The following is a 16,171-nucleotide window of genomic DNA, read 5'->3' on the forward strand; positions in this document are numbered from 1 at the left end:
GTTTCCCCCCCCCCCCCCCCCTCGCTCTCTCTCTCCATCATTATGACACCATACTACCATGCCATTATTTGATTCATTAAAATTAAACATCAACAGTTAAAGTAATTTCTTGGCTTGTCCTTGCTGCTCAGACTCTGGGAGTCTCTGGATCTGGAGTTGGTCCCTGAGCTTTGCTCCCTGCTGATTGGAGACGTCACCCACCACGAGGAGGCCGTCCGTTCTGCTGCAGCCGAAGCTCTATCAAGCGCCGTGTCCCAGTACAGAGACCAGTCTGCCACAGTGCTCGGCCAGCTCACTGAGCTCTACCACCAGAAACTCTATGTGAGACCCTGCGCCGTGGCCAAACCACGTTAGTACTCTTACAGCTCCGGCTAGCGGAGGAATTTGAGCTCAGAAACAAAGAATGATATTTTTGTATTTTTATTTTTTAAAGAGACCCCCTCCTGTGCTGGATGCCCTGGGCAGAGTCATCTCTGAAGCGCCACCAGACCAATGGGAGGCCAGGTAAATCTCAATGATTGTTTGCAAAGATAAGTTATACCAGGGTCTTTTAACATTCTTATCTTGGGAGCCAAAATTGAAAATCAGTGTGTCTTAGGGACCCAAGCTCATAACTGCACAATTAACCACCATAAAATCTACATTAGCCCCTATAAAACAAGCCAGAAACATTTGGATTGGTTCCAACAGGGAGCGATAAGATGCCAAATAATAGTAATGTTGATGACAGAGAAAGGCTCGAAGGTGCTTGTCAGAGGGTCAGCCTTTTATGCACTTTGACCTGTAATTTTGAGAATGATTATACCCTAAGCCCCAGTCCTGGTAGTTTGCTTATGAATGTCTTGCTTAAGCTGTAATATATCAGATATTATCATAAAAGCAAATCCCATTAAAACAGAATAAATAGAAACCATGTGTTTCTTAAGCACTGAGCTCTTCTGTCACACACATTTCTTTGTCAGGTGTGGCATTGCTCTGGCTCTGAACAAGCTGTCTCAGTACCTAGACGAAGCTCAGGTCACCCCACTCTTCCTCTTCTTTGTTCCTGATGCTCTGAATGACCGCCACACTGAGGTGCGGCGCTGCATGCTGGACGCTGCCCTCTCTGCTCTCAACACACACGGAAAGGTACTGCTCACTACTTTGTTTCAACCAACTTCTGTAAATTGTATTGTATGTAGTATATGACCATTTATGGCTACCACTGGATCTTTATATAACAGGACAACGTGAGCTGCCTGCTGCCAGTGTTTGAGGAGTTTCTGAAGAATGCCCCACAGGACGCCAGCTATGATTCTGTCCGTCAGAGCGTGGTTATTCTCATGGGCTCCCTGGCCAAACATCTGGACAAAAATGACCCCAAGGTCAAACCCATTGTGGCCAAGCTCATCACTGCACTCTCTACACCTTCACAGCAGGTAAGCCACTCATCCTGCTTCTCATCCTGTATTGTTCAGTGTGTTGAGCATCCAAGAGTTTGAGTTATTGTTTTTTAAACTGATCCCACTTCGTTGGCACTCTTTTTGGACATCATCCCTCATCAGGTCCAGGAGTCTGTGGCCAGCTGTTTACCTCCTTTAGTCCCTGCCATCAAAGAGGACGCTGCAGGGATTGTAAGGAACCTGCTGCAGCTGCTGCTAGAGAGCGACAAGTATGCAGAGAGAAAAGGAGCTGCGTATGGGCTGGCTGGCCTGGTCAAAGGTCTCGGGATCCTGGCGCTCAAGCAGCAGGACATCATGACAACGCTGACCGACGCCATCCAGGACAAGAAAAACTTTAGACGGAGGGAAGGTCAGTGAAGTTTATCCAACCACTGAACTGGTTTTGTACTAATTTACTCCTGTTGATGCAGATATAATGTATGCCAGACTAGGTCGTCTTCATTTTCCTATGGCTCGAGTACCAGAAGCCACCATCTACTGGCACTCAAGTCTTCAGCAACAGAAAGTTTTTGTCTCTGATCAGCTGTTTGTCCCTATCCAGGAGCCCTTTTTGCCTTTGAGATGCTGTGTAACATGTTGGGGAAGTTGTTTGAGCCGTATGTGGTCCACGTGCTGCCACACCTCTTGCTCTGCTTTGGAGACGGAAACCAGTATGTCAGAGAGGTGAGCGGGCAGATCATATCCCAGAGTCCACTGTGTCTTCTGCATTAATATCTCGCTTTCTGCTCACGAGTGTCAAAGTTTATTCATTGTCTTACCTTTCGTAAATGTATCATCATGTTAAATGTCCAAATTATAAGAGGTCTTTCTGCATCACGCAGTGTTTCTGCATATCCACTTTAAAACATAGCAAGGTTCTATGAAACAGGCAGTTATTTAGGACAATTTTTAATATTTCCTGTTTAATTCCCTGTGTAATTTTTTGCTCCCTGCCTTCTCTTCCACCAGGCTGCAGATGACTGTGCCAGAGCTGTGATGAGGAACCTGAGTGCGCACGGGGTGAAGCTGGTCCTTCCCTCCCTGCTCGTGGCCCTGGAGGAGGAGTCCTGGAGAACTAAAGCAGGTGAGGAGCCCTTAACATGCACAGGATTCCTAGGCTTGAGAGTATGGAACATTTTGGGCATTTTTGGTTATCTCCAAGATTTTGTTAAATATTGAGATGATGTTATAAAGCGGAGGAAAATTATGTCCCAGCTTACATCCTACTGCACCTGTACTATATTATGCACTGTCTTGTGACACATTAAGGTTTGAAAGTCATGAAGAATAGTTTTCAGGTACATCATCATTGTCTACTGATGTAATACTTGTGTGCAACTTTGTTATGAGTTTTTGTTTTCACATACAAATATGGGCACAGTCACAATCAAGTGAGTTGTTCACTCAAACAGTTGCTTCTTGTGATAACCCCCCCCCCCTTCTTTCCTCCAGGCTCGGTGGAGTTGCTGGGAGCCATGGCTTTCTGTGCACCCAAGCAGTTGTCCTCCTGCCTGCCCAGCATTGTGCCCAAGCTGACTGAGGTGCTGACTGACTCCCATGTGAAGGTGCAGAAGGCCGGCCAGCAAGCCCTCCGACAGATTGGCTCTGTCATCCGCAACCCTGAAATCCTGGGTAAGTGACTCGAGTCACTGGGGAGCTGTAATGCCCAATTCTAATTATAACACGGTTCTAAAATATTCATAATCTCTTTTTATTGTGTGTAGTGAACATCTGGGTCTGAACCTTTAATTTATTTGTTGAGTTATAGTTAATGGGGCGGATAAAAGTTGTAAAACCTGTGGGGAGCTGTGTAAAGTCTTATCAGACTTCTGTAGCTTGCTCCTCATCTCTGCTTGAGGCTACATGAGATGCTACTACCACAACCCAAACTGTCAGCAGTTGAGTTGCATTGTAGGTAATGTAGGTAATGTAGGCACCTTGTTTTGACCAGGACAAATAATGCATGGAATGAAAAAGTTCTGCTGCTACTTGATTTTTATCCTTTTATTCAAGTAATCCATTGTGAGTCTGACAGTGAGTGCAATGCTAAACCTATACTCTTTATGTTAAAGCACATAGCATATTCAGCCAGAGAACAGCTTGTCTTTTAGGGCCTAAATTTTAGACTCCAGTTATACAGGGGTCACAAACTTTCAAATTGTCATCTGTACAGTGTAATGGAAGGCAGTACAAATGCCCAGCTTTATGTACTACCTCTGCGAAGCTAGTAATACTATCTTTTTATTGCGTCTATTCCAAATAAATCACCTAATGAGCAGATCAATTTACAATATAATCCAGTCAAATACAATAACACAAACAACATTTAGTGTTATAATCAGAATTATTCCAACTGTCGTATGCATTAAGTGTACGTTCATTTGTCTTTTAACATTGCCAATCAGAAAACTTCAGTAGAAGTAATTTAGTTAGCTGATAAATGCTGCCAGAAAGTCTTTGTTTTAGACAATGCCAGGCATGATTTAAAACAGTACAGATATAAAAATAACAACATATAGAAATGAGACTTTCAATCAAATACTAGTACAGTTTTAACAACTGCTGTTGATTACCACTGATGTTTAGTAAACTAGTATTTTAATGCTGATGTCATTGTTCGCCCCTTAGCCATTACCCCCATCCTGCTGGACGCTCTCACCGATCCGTCCAAAAGGACCCAGACGTGCCTGCAGACGCTGCTGGACACCAAGTTTGTACACTTCATCGACGCCCCCTCCCTGGCCCTCATCATGCCCATCGTCCAGAGGGCCTTCCAGGATCGCTCCACTGACACTCGCAAGATGGCCGCTCAGATCATAGGCAACATGTACTCCCTCACTGACCAGAAGGTACCCAGCGTTAACTAAATGCGACAGTGAACAAAAACTAAATTCAGCTTTTACTAGTCCTCCAAACCAATGTATTCTGAAGACTTCCTTTTGCTTATGGTGTGATACATGTCGTTGTTTGTAGGACCTATCACCCTACCTGCCTAGCGTTATTCCTGGACTGAAGGCCTCTCTGTTGGACCCGGTGCCTGAGGTGTGTTTAGAAATATAAACGGCACTACCGAAATACGTGCTCTGTGTGTGTAAAGTTGAAGCTGCAGCTGCTCTTCTTCTCCTCCTCTCCAGGTACGCACAGTCTCAGCCAAAGCCCTGGGTGCCATGGTGAAGGGGATGGGTGAATCCTGCTTTGACGACCTGCTGCCGTGGCTCATGGAGACGCTGGCCTCTGAACAGAGCTCTGTAGATCGCTCTGGAGCTGCGCAAGGTCAGTTCTTCTACACTCTCTCCCTCTGTCCCTTTGATTGTTCTGCTAAATATCGTTCATCAGATGACTCGCTGAATGATTTGTGTGTTGGTGTCTTCAGGTCTGGCTGAGGTGATGGCTGGACTGGGAGTGGAGAAGCTGGACAAGCTGATGCCAGATGTGGTGCAAACTGCCAGCAAAGTAGACATTGCCTCCCACGTCAGAGATGGCTACATCATGATGTTCATCTACCTGCCCCTCACCTTTGGAGACAAGTTTACTCCCTACGTTGGGCCCATCATCCCCTGCATTCTCAAGGTATTGCTATTTTGAATCACATTTCACTGCGCCTTACTTTCGCTTGAAGATTTTCCAGTGATTTTAAAATTAGAAATACTTGTTATATACTCACCCTTTTCTCAGGATTCCCTGGATTTTTTGCAGAGAAAGAAATCTTCAGATTTACTGTAGAAGTCTATATATCTTTTGTTTGTTCACGATTCAGTACTTTTTTTTTTTTGCCATTTCATCATAGTCAATAGGAATTTGGTTTGGAGAGCTCACACAAAACAATAACCCCTCTTCATATACAGTGACCACCTTAGGATAAAAGTAAATTAAGTAATAAGAAATAATTAAAACAATCATTCCTATACACTAGTGATTGAAGATTTAAGGGCATGGAGTAAGTAGTAGGTCAAATACTTTTCAGTCTTTTTAAAAGAAGGGAGGAAGTTAAAAAGATGATTAGCATGGTCAGAGAAGTCATGAAGAATAATTGTCCCTTTTCCTTAATCTATTTTCGTAGATATCAGCAGGGGGCAGTAGCTACTTTTGTTTTGGAAACATTCAATTCCAAGTTGTCGGCTGCACATTGGTTCACCGGGAAACCTCATTTCTGTAGCTGTTTCATTGTTGTTAGAAATAAATCCTACCAGTGTGGTATCATCAGCAACAAAAACAACTTAACAGACTGGGAGTGGGAAATACAATCAGTTGTATAAAGTAAGTGTAACAGTGAAGACAAAACGCATCACTGTGTGGAACATCTGAGTTAAAAATCAGAGACTTACTAATTCTGACCAACTGCCTCCTCCCCTGCTGAAGTCCAAGATCTACTGACGCAGAGATTTTTGGACTCCCAGTTGAAGAAGTGTATCATACAGCCTGGATGGTAGAATCGTATTAAATGCTAAGCTGTAATCAACAAACACAACCGTTGCAAGTTGAAAGTGACAGGGGCCTCATGGTGTTACAGAACGGAGTGCAAAATGACGTACTGGCATTTTGAAAAGCCAAGGTATGTAGTAACTAGTTACATTTACTCCGTTACATGTAGGTCACTTTTTTGAGTAAATTGTACTTGTCGGGTGGTAGTTTTAATGCAGCATACTTTTTACTCGAGTCGATTTTTAGAGAAAAGTCTTGACTCTTACTCTGTTACATTTGGATACATTCATTGCGCTACTTGTTTATTTATTATTTAATGCATTCATGATCCGTTAAGAGGCACCAGGTGGTCAGCTGGTCCCAGGTCTGCAGCCATGCTTCCACTTGACTCAAAGCAGCAAAATTGCTGAAACTACAGGACGAGTGAGGCGGAGTGCAGGTGTTTTCATTTCTTAAGTTGCTCGTTACTCAAGTAATCTTTTGGTTTCGGTTTTGTCCACCAGGCTCTGGCTGATGAAAACGAATATGTGAGAGACACGGCACTGCGAGCCGGCCAGCGAATCATCAGCATGTATGCTGAGACCGCCATCGCATTGCTGCTTCCTGAGCTGGAACAGGGACTGTTTGATGACCTGTGGAGAATCAGGTCAGACTGAAATACACGGCAACACCTCAGTGATTGAATAAAATTCCCTCTTATATTGATTGACAAGCTGTGCATCCATGTCGTCGTTGGTTTGCAGGTTCAGCTCTGTGCAGCTGCTTGGAGATCTGTTGTTCCATATCTCTGGAGTGACAGGAAAGATGACCACAGAGACCGCTTCTGAGGATGACAACTTTGGAACAGCTGCATCCAATAAAGTATGAAAACGTTTTTTTGTCAAAAAAAGTAAACATTGTCTTTTTTTTTTTAACTTGCCATCACTAAGTGTTTATATTTATTTATCATTGATGCATCAAGGAGTGCTGACCTTTGACATTTTCTCTCCAAGGCTATCATTGGAGCTCTTGGCGCTGAGCGGCGTAATCGTGTCCTTTCTGGCCTCTATATGGGCCGCTCAGACACTCAGCTGGTGGTTCGACAGGCTTCACTCCATGTGTGGAAGATTGTGGTGTCCAACACCCCCAGAACTCTTCGAGAGATCCTCCCAACCCTCTTCAGTCTTCTGCTGGGCTTCTTGGCTTCCACCTGCCCTGACAAGAGAACGGTATTACTCCTTTGAACTTTGTAAACACACTCTGTTTTTATGTTCTCTGGTTGGCGCCTGTCAGCAGAGCCTTTTACTGATGCTGTGTGCTTTTAGATCGCTGCTCGTACACTGGGGGATCTGGTGAGGAAGCTGGGAGAGAAGATTCTCCCTGAGATTATCCCCATCCTGGAGGAGGGACTGCGCTCTGACAAGAGCGACGAGAGGCAGGGAGTCTGCATCGGGCTCAGTGAGATTATGAAGTCCACCAGCAAAGACGCAGTGAGTGACGCAAACGCTGTAACACACACTTTTCCCCCCTATTTTACAAGGAAGTAGTATCACAGCTAGTGGGGTTGAATAAGATTATGATTATAGCTGCGCACGGCTGCGGAATTCAAAACTACAATCCTGCAAACGTGGAATTAAGGTCCTTTTTTGTGCTAACAGACTTATTTTAAAGAAGCAGTTTAGTTTAAACTGTGATTTGATGTCGCCTCTCTTTCAAAGGTTATTTCACCATCCATGAAGTGAAACGCAATTGAGCCTCATATTAAGTGAAATACACACACACACGTTCAGAATCTAAACAAAATGAAAATAAAAAAACATGTAAAAAGTAATAGAACAGCACAAATTAAAGGTGTGTACCCTTTAGATATCCAGGTTAATTTTGTTTGGTCTTTTGAAAACCTATTTGTCCAAGAGGCTGTGGAATGGCAACAGAGATTAAACATTGTGATGTTTGTTCTGTAGGTGCTGGTCTTCTCTGAGTCACTGGTTCCCACAGTGAGGAAGGCTCTCTGTGACCCCCTAGAGGAAGTCCGAGAGGCTGCAGCCAAAACCTTTGAGCAGCTTCATGCAACTATCGGTCACCAGGCACTGGACGACATCCTGCCTACCCTCCTCAAACAGCTGGTGAGGGAACACGGACACAAATTTAGATTACATTCAAAAGTTTCAAGTCTGGCTTTTAATACACTGAATGTCTTTTCTCAGGATGATGAGGAGACAGCTGAGTTTGCTTTGGATGGCCTGAAGCAAGTCATGGCGGTAAAGAGTCGCTCTGTGCTGCCTTACTTGGTTCCAAAGGTAAAGTGTCACAGTCAAGTTTTCCTTTCTTAGGCCTTAATATGTTGTCTGGTTGTATCTGACTAAAGTGGGTGTCCTCTCTGTTGGTACCAGCTGACTGCTCCTCCTGTCAACACCCGTGTTCTGGCTTTCCTGTCCGCTGTGGCTGGAGACGCTCTGACACGCCACCTGGGGGTGATCCTGCCCGCCTTACTCTCCTCCCTCAAAGAAAAGCTGGGAACAGAGGATGAAGCACAGGTAATACCAGCATTCACAAGCTAGAATAAATTCAGCTTTTTGTTCTTTCCTCATAAGGAACTAACAATAACTCCTATGGTGTGTTACCTTTGCTTCAGGAGTTGTGCAGCTGTCAAACAGTGATTCTCTCAGTGGAGGATGAAGTGGGCCAGCGGATCATCATAGAGGACCTGCTGGAGGCCACTCGAGGCGCTGACCCCGGCCTCAGACAGGCTGCTGTCACCATCCTCAACGCCTACTTTTCTCGTACCCGCCTGGACTACAGTGCCCATACTCGCACCCTGCTGTCAGGTCTCATCCGCCTTCTGAACGACTCCAACCCAGAGGTCCTGTCTCAGAGCTGGGAGACCATCAATTCCATTACCAAGGTGTGCTGATGTGCAAATAGTAGTGTACAGTATTTGTACACACGTTGGTCTTGTTGTAAACAGTAAATAGTTTTTCTGCACACATTTAAACATTATGGTGAAAAAAACAGGACAGATAATTTGATGATCTCTTAATCAAAAGGTAAATGTGGCGTGTTGGTTGTTTCCCTTGTATAGAGACTGGATGCTAGCAGCCAGCTGGCTCTGATTGATGACCTGCATCGAGACATTAGATCAGCAGCTGCAGACGTTAAGGGTCAGCACCTGCCGGGTTTCTGTCTGCCCAAGAAGGTAAGAAGGCTCCTCCAGGACCTTATGACAGCATGATTTTGTTCTTTTTCAGAATCCTTTTGTCCTCCTGAGTTCCTGTGTTGTAAAATGACTAGAAGTTATGTGACTGTAACTCTGTCCACACTTTAAGAAACCATTGTTCAAAAGTGACCAATCACATAGAAGCTTTTGCAGTTGTCTGTGCAGCGTTTCTTCTACAACAGTAGCAATCAGATTTAATGCAGGACAGGAATATTTAAGAGATGATACCTGGCAAGCTGTACATTTAATGATTGTAGTGAATCATGCAGAAGTAAAGAACCCTCTGACAAAAGTCCTCTCTTTCACCTTCTTACACTCAAGAGCAATTAAGCAGTTATTGACAGATTAATCAGAAATGAAAATAATTGTTGCAGCCCTATTCATCATTTTCTCTCTCCGTCTCTTTGTTTCCACAGGGTGTGACCTGTATCCTCCCTGTCCTGAGAGAAGGTGTCCTCACTGGTAGCCCTGAACAGAAAGAAGAGGCAGCTAAAGCATTAGGAGGAGTCATCAAGTTGACCTCTCCTGAGGCCTTGCGGCCCTCTGTTGTCAACATCACTGGGCCGCTCATTCGAATCTTGGGAGACCGCTTTGCCTGGACAGTAAAGACCGCTCTGCTGGAGACTCTGACTCTGCTACTGGCAAAGGTCTGTGGCTGCATCTCCCCACAGGACTTTAATTTGCCAAGAACACTAACACTTTTAATATCTCTCCACAGATGATCAAATGATCAGTCTGGATGTCACGATGTTTGGCTCTAACCTCTGGACTGTGTTTCTCCTCCAGGTGGGCATTGCCCTGAAGCCCTTCCTGCCTCAGCTGCAGACCACCTTCCTGAAGGCCCTGCAGGACACCAGCCGTGGGGTGAGGCTGAGAGCCGCTGAGGCTCTGGGCCAACTGGTTTCCATCCACACCAAGGTGGACCCACTCTTCACTGAGCAGCTCTCTGCCATTCGCAATGCTGAGGACGCAGGAGTCAGGTGAGCACTCATACAGCAGACTAACACTGACCTCTTTAGGAGTGACTTTAATCAGCTTGCCCTGTCAACTGTTGCTCTAATCACACTATTTTTAGAAATGGAATGATTTATCTATTAATATCTCAGACCCCTAGAGAGACAACACACATTAAATCTGATCACATTTTAAATTTGGGATTACATAACCATATTTAAGGACATGACTGTAGTTTGAGGAGACACGTGATCAGAACAGTGTCACTGAGGTCGTTTCCACTCATATACAGAATATTATCGTGAAATGTAAAATTGTCTTTTGCTAGGAATCCTGAAACCACTTGGACCCCTATTTCAGAATCAGTGGTTCGTGGCCCCCATTCGGCCCCAAGACAAAGTTGAGCGGGCTCACAAGATGATTAAAGAAAAATTGAAAATAAAATGTAAAATATTAGATACTTTCACCTATCGAATATAAAATTCCTCCCAACTCGCAACCATAACCTGTGATGAGGGCTTGCAAGCAGACACTACTCTGGTCACAAGCCAACAAGTTTGAGAAACGGTGGTCTGAAGGATGTGTGCTTGATGTTGGCCCATGTGTCTAAAAATGAGAAGCGTAATTGTGGGTGTTGTGTGGAATACTCACAAGCACAGACAAGGATGCACCTCAGAAAGAAGCACACAACACAAATTATTTATGGGCTGTGAAATGTTGTTTTTACGATTTGACATTTGTCCCAAAATATTCTTAACTAGAAGCCAATATTATAGGGTGATATTACCTTTGCACAGATATAAGTATTGACATACAGTATTTCTGCTGATAAACAACAAGACATGTCAGTCAAAATATACATCTGCAGTTATTTAAAAACCGTAACCATTACATAGTTTGTCCACCAGAGAGCACTGACAAAGTTTATTTTTCAAATGTGAATTGTCCCACTCAGTACATATCATTGGTCACATTTCTTTGATAACCAAATTTAAGAGATCAAAAATTTATGTTTATGTTGAAAAACAAATATCAGCCAATATAGTGTTATCAGATTTTTTTTAAACTCAAATATCAATTGGTATCTGCTTACAAAATGCAAAATAAAAATCAGCCAGGCTCTATTCTCACCTCAGTAAAAGAACTGCATGAAATGGGACTGACTTTCTAGGGTTCAGTGGTATGGTTCATGTTTTTTTAAATATTCTTTTATAAAAGCTGGTGTTTTTAGGGTATTTATTAGTGTGTAAAATGTGTGCTCTTTACCCCTCTCACAGGGAGACTATGCTCCAAGCCTTGAGGTTTGTCATCCAGGGGGCTGGTTCAAAGGTGGACCCAGCCATCCGCAAGAACATCACCACCACATTACTAGGCATGCTGGGACATGATGAGGTATGACAGGAGGAGCCAGATGCCTTGCAACAGCAAGTAAAGCTATGAAGATATTTTTTAAATCTGTGTCAACAAGCCCATGTTTCCACCCCAGGGCATGTAATAGCTGCTGAATACATTAAGTAATTACCAATGAAGTATAAACGTTTTTTCAGAAAGTTGCTCCACGGTGTCGTTTCCTCTGTGATCGCAGTATAAAAACGGAAGTCAGGCAGAGAGGATGTGGTTTTCTAAAAAGGTGGTTTTGAGCCTCCATGTCAGTTTGAGCGTAAATGACTGTCAACCTGCCTCCGTCTTTCTATTCGCATGAAGGATGCAACTCGTATGGCGTCAGCCGGCTGTGTTGGTGAGCTGTGTGCCTTCCTGTCAGAGGAGGAGCTGAAGAACGTGTTACTTCAGCACATCTTGGGTTGGTATTTATGCAAAGTTATCACCACAGCACATATCATATTATCTGAATAATGTTAGGTTGTCTATTTTAATGTCATCAATGCCCTTAATTGCTGTTTATCACAACTGACTTGGTGTACAGACTGAAATAATAACAGTGACTTAGTAAATGTGTGTTTTGCTTAGTTTTAGCAAAACACACATTAGTATCTTGCCCTTTTTTTTAGATATATTTATAGCAACACATCTCATAATATATTTTTCCAACATATTTTGATTGAGCCTGTGTGTATGTGTTCACTCAACTTCTGCTGCTCGTGTGCATCTGCAGAACCGTGAGAGCATGAGCTAATACATGTTTTCCTCCCTTTAGCGGACGTGTCTGGTGTTGACTGGATGGTGCGTCATGGTCGTAGCTTGGCCCTGGCCATAGCTGTCAAGTCTGCTCCCGAGAAGCTGTGTGAGAAGGAATACTGTGATACTGTGACTGAGACAATTTTGGCCAACGCTACAGCTGACAGGGTGAGGAGGAAGTTTGCGTGGCAATCTTTACTTTGACAACATGTGTCTCATATCTCTCATGAACTGATACACATGTTTGCAGTGAATATCCTGTACAGGTCACCTTAAAGAAATACTTCGGTATTTTGGGAAATAAGCTTATTTGTAATTGTGGTTTTGGTGGGAGTTGTGCTGAAACAGTTTTTTGGCTGTAGTCTGGTTGTTACTGTAAGGTTGCCAGGCAACCAGCGGAAACCCCAGGAAGTTACTGCTTCCGGCTAAGAAATAGTCTAGCCGTCAAACCGCAATTTGTTGATTTTAAACTGATAAAACCAATGAGATATATAACGCTTTAATTAGTGAAATTTAGAAGTGCTGGAAGGCGGATTTTGTTAGGTTTGAACCAGACCTAGAATTTCATCATTTTAGGCGCTAGGCCACTTGGCCTTTGGTGTTCATTTTTGAGGGCATAAAGGCCAAATGCCAAGGTAGCAAGGCCATCAAATAAAACAAGGATTTTAAATTCACAGATATTGTGAATTTATCCTAAGGATTAAGGATGATTTTATTTTTATTCAAAAAAATTTGTTAATGCTTGTCAAAGACAAAATGGTGCACGATATCATGTTGTTTGTATTTTATTTGAATGTCAGGAGAAACGTACTTTATGTCAAAGCTGCCACAGCAACTACACAGTCAACAACAGGAACTAATGCATGAGAACTGCAGGGAGATGAAGCGGGAGAGACGGCGCCTGGACGAGAAAGAGATGTGACCCACGAACATTTCATCACAGTTTCTCCTAGTAAGGAGCCAGACGTTTTGTAGTGGAGACAGTGTCTGTCTGACGCTGTTAGCAGAGACTCCAATCTGCAGTGCAGTTCATACACTTCACTGATAAACCTCTGTAAACTGAATTGTAGGCTAATATTAGGCTTCATGATCAAAGAATGTTTTATATCCCGTTGACACTTCTGTCCATATTGGCGCTCCCTCTCTCTCGCTCCTCCCCATGAGCACTCTTGCTTCACATTGACATGTGCATAGACTTTACAAAAAGCAAATGTTTCTGCCAGTCACCGGATAACGCTAAATAGCCAGCAAAACCCAAAACTTGCTTATCTTATTGACGCATCTCCCTGCCCATTATGGCCAATCCGACTATATTTTCTTGACTATGGTTTCTTGTCTTTTCTTCTCAGAAGTTCACTCAGTCACAGCCTTGCGGCACTGACACATCAGGACCACTTTGATTACGTCTCCTGGTTGGCCAGTGCTAGATTTATGTCAAACTGTCATCATTAAGAGTCCTGTTTTCCAGCACTTCATAGCAGAATCTAAATCAGCCCACTGTGTGCGCATCATTTCACATGATGTTGCGTAATAACAATTCAGAATCTCAACAAAACACACTGATGTTTAAAAACTGTAAACTTGACAGGAAAGAGGCATAGAGGAGGCAAAATCAGCAGGGACAGTGCTGGCTAGGCATTAAGTCCACTATGGCTGCAGAAACATTTTCCCGCCCTACTTTAGACAGAGCCAGGCTAGCTGTTTCCTTGTGTTTTCACTCTTTATGCTAAGCTAACTGTGTACTTGGATGCTTCATATTTACTGTAACGACATGAGATTGTCTTCTTTTCCCAAAATGTAAAACTTCTCATCTAAGTAGGAGATGAATACAAATATCATCCATGATTAAACAAAGAAACTGACGTGAGCTAACACACGAACCTGCCTGTCTGAACTCTGACCGCTGGCCTACGTAACCAGTATTTGCTCATTTTTTAGTTTCTAAACTCTTAAGACTTCTAACTTATATGGATATGTAAGGTACAGTATATAACATAATTAGTATAGATTACAGCAGCATGTGCTCTACTGTTCCCTCACATTACATGTTCATTCCTGTTTCCCTCATGTGACATGTGTCCGTACATATTGTGATTCTGCTCTTCTTTCAGATTCCCATTGCTACCAGTGGGATCAGAGCTTTGGGCTTCCTGGTCAGGCATCATCTCAGAACAGAGGGAGGCAATAGTGTTTCCCAGCGCATCATTACACAGTTTGTCAAGGTAAAGCAGGAACCATTTCATTCAACTGATAACAGAGGCTATTTACTTTCCTTTTCTCTATTTGCACAAGTGAGGAAGTTGGGCACTCTTTGTTTTGGTTTTACAGACCCATATTTTACTGTTTAGGTTTGGTCTCACCGCTCTAATTAGCTCTATTTTTCAGCAGCATCAGGCAGCTGTTTTTAGTGACGTACAAACATAGCAAGCAACTAGCTGGTGAAAATAGAGGACAATTTGCAGCTGAAGAGCCAGCTGTTTCCCTTGGAAGTTGCTGGAGACCAAAACCAAAGCCATATAAGGAGAGAGTGAATATTGGACTTTGAAATTGGATTGATCAGGTGGCCAGAAACGACTCCAAATGAATGCTAACGTTGCTCTATGTCTGCTGAATGTGTAAATAAACAACTTCTGGACACGTTAACCACAAAATGGGGTGATGTCAATGTAGTGTTTAGAAATGTCATAATGACGCTGATATCAGACTGATAGATGTCCGATAACAAGTAGCTGTAAATAAAGACACAAGGCCAAAACAGTGTGTATAGAAAGATGAGTACTGTGACGAGGACCTGCTTCATTGGTGTAGTAGATGGAGGTTTTGTGTTGTGACGTCTGTTGTCTGTGTGACCACGCAGTGTCTTCAGAATCAGTCCAGTGACATCAGACTGGTGTCTGAGCGCGTGCTGTGGTGGGTGTTCAAAGACCCAGCAACGCCCTCTATGGAGGCCAATCTCATCAAGCCCCTGCTAAAGAGTCTGCTGGACAACACCAAGGACAAGAACACCAGCGTCAGAGCTCAGAGCGAACACACCATCGTCAACCTGTTGCGACTCCGCCAGGGAGAGGAAACAATGCAGGTCAGACTACAGACTATAATTTCCAGATGTATGTAACATATCGGAAAAGACTGTTTTTTGAAATGTTACTTTTTGCTCTTCCTACAATTCAGAGTATGACTGCCATTCTGGACTCTGCAAGTAATGATCTATTGTCAGAGTGTCATCGCCGGTCCTTGAAGAAAATCGCCAGCCTGCCAGACTCCAATGAAGAGATTGATGACACCATCCTAACGTGATGGAGCAGGACTGAGCCATGAAATGATCTCTGCAGATCCCCACTGTATGACCCCAGACACACTCACTACACATGCCCATGTCGCCTTCATGGACTAAGGTTGAGATGGGTATTGTTTTCCCCCATATTCCCCAACAAATTTCTTTTTTCTTTCTTTTTTTTTGTTCCTCAGTTTGCGTCACTGTTTTAGAGGCCTTTAAGCCCAGTTTATGTTTTTTTAATTTTATCTCACAATGTGCAGGTTATTCTTCTGTACTGAACTACATAAGGCCAAAACCGTTTTGATGTTTCACTGTTTTGCTACTTATTTTACCAAATTAATTTCAAGCATTTAAGATGCCGCTGTAACGAAACTACACCCCTATGATTAACTTTTATTTGGACTTTGTGTGTGAGAGTTGTTTGAGGGGAATGCAACCTTTTATAAGAATAAAAATCATTCTTATATCAGTGATACGGTTGTAAAAAGGCAAAACAAAATAAAAATATCTTGATTTCATAATGTGGTGTTTGAAATATTGGAACACTTTTTTCTCCAGGGTCGGTGTCAGAGGTCCCAGAGACATTCATCACACTTCAGTGTAACTGAACAGATTTCTCTGTTCATTGCTACTGGCATTTGAGATTGAGTTGTAAGTACATATGAGGATTGTATGCAGACACACCACATATATGCAGGAGGATGGTCAGGAATTAGCCCATTGTGGAGTGTCACCTTGTCTTTCTGATCTAGTTTAAAAGAACCA

At 43.2% G+C, this 16,171-nt stretch overlaps 1 protein-coding gene across 1 annotated transcript in view; it reads left to right on the forward strand.

Moving 5' to 3' along the window:
- gcn1 (GCN1 activator of EIF2AK4) overlaps positions 1-15,924 on the forward strand; it is a 27,843-nt gene extending 11,919 nt beyond the window's left edge. Inside the window, exons 2-30 of the mRNA XM_046034070.1 lie at positions 132-321; positions 434-504; positions 963-1,128; positions 1,224-1,418; positions 1,545-1,791; positions 1,984-2,105; positions 2,391-2,505; positions 2,874-3,053; positions 4,050-4,270; positions 4,395-4,463; positions 4,556-4,694; positions 4,795-4,991; positions 6,347-6,489; positions 6,587-6,704; positions 6,836-7,051; positions 7,148-7,312; positions 7,787-7,948; positions 8,030-8,122; positions 8,216-8,359; positions 8,458-8,727; positions 8,905-9,018; positions 9,456-9,686; positions 9,826-10,019; positions 11,271-11,385; positions 11,698-11,794; positions 12,149-12,297; positions 14,241-14,351; positions 14,987-15,208; positions 15,301-15,924. Coding sequence (XP_045890026.1) covers positions 132-321; positions 434-504; positions 963-1,128; positions 1,224-1,418; positions 1,545-1,791; positions 1,984-2,105; positions 2,391-2,505; positions 2,874-3,053; positions 4,050-4,270; positions 4,395-4,463; positions 4,556-4,694; positions 4,795-4,991; positions 6,347-6,489; positions 6,587-6,704; positions 6,836-7,051; positions 7,148-7,312; positions 7,787-7,948; positions 8,030-8,122; positions 8,216-8,359; positions 8,458-8,727; positions 8,905-9,018; positions 9,456-9,686; positions 9,826-10,019; positions 11,271-11,385; positions 11,698-11,794; positions 12,149-12,297; positions 14,241-14,351; positions 14,987-15,208; positions 15,301-15,426 — 4,582 coding nt within the window. The 3' untranslated portion in view covers positions 15,427-15,924. The remainder of the gene's footprint in view (positions 1-131; positions 322-433; positions 505-962; positions 1,129-1,223; positions 1,419-1,544; positions 1,792-1,983; positions 2,106-2,390; positions 2,506-2,873; positions 3,054-4,049; positions 4,271-4,394; positions 4,464-4,555; positions 4,695-4,794; positions 4,992-6,346; positions 6,490-6,586; positions 6,705-6,835; positions 7,052-7,147; positions 7,313-7,786; positions 7,949-8,029; positions 8,123-8,215; positions 8,360-8,457; positions 8,728-8,904; positions 9,019-9,455; positions 9,687-9,825; positions 10,020-11,270; positions 11,386-11,697; positions 11,795-12,148; positions 12,298-14,240; positions 14,352-14,986; positions 15,209-15,300) is intronic.
- The last annotated feature ends 247 nt before the right edge of the window (positions 15,925-16,171 follow it).

Source organism: Micropterus dolomieu, linkage group LG21, assembly GCF_021292245.1.
Source record: "Micropterus dolomieu isolate WLL.071019.BEF.003 ecotype Adirondacks linkage group LG21, ASM2129224v1, whole genome shotgun sequence".
Taxonomy (NCBI): Eukaryota; Metazoa; Chordata; class Actinopteri; order Centrarchiformes; family Centrarchidae; genus Micropterus; species Micropterus dolomieu.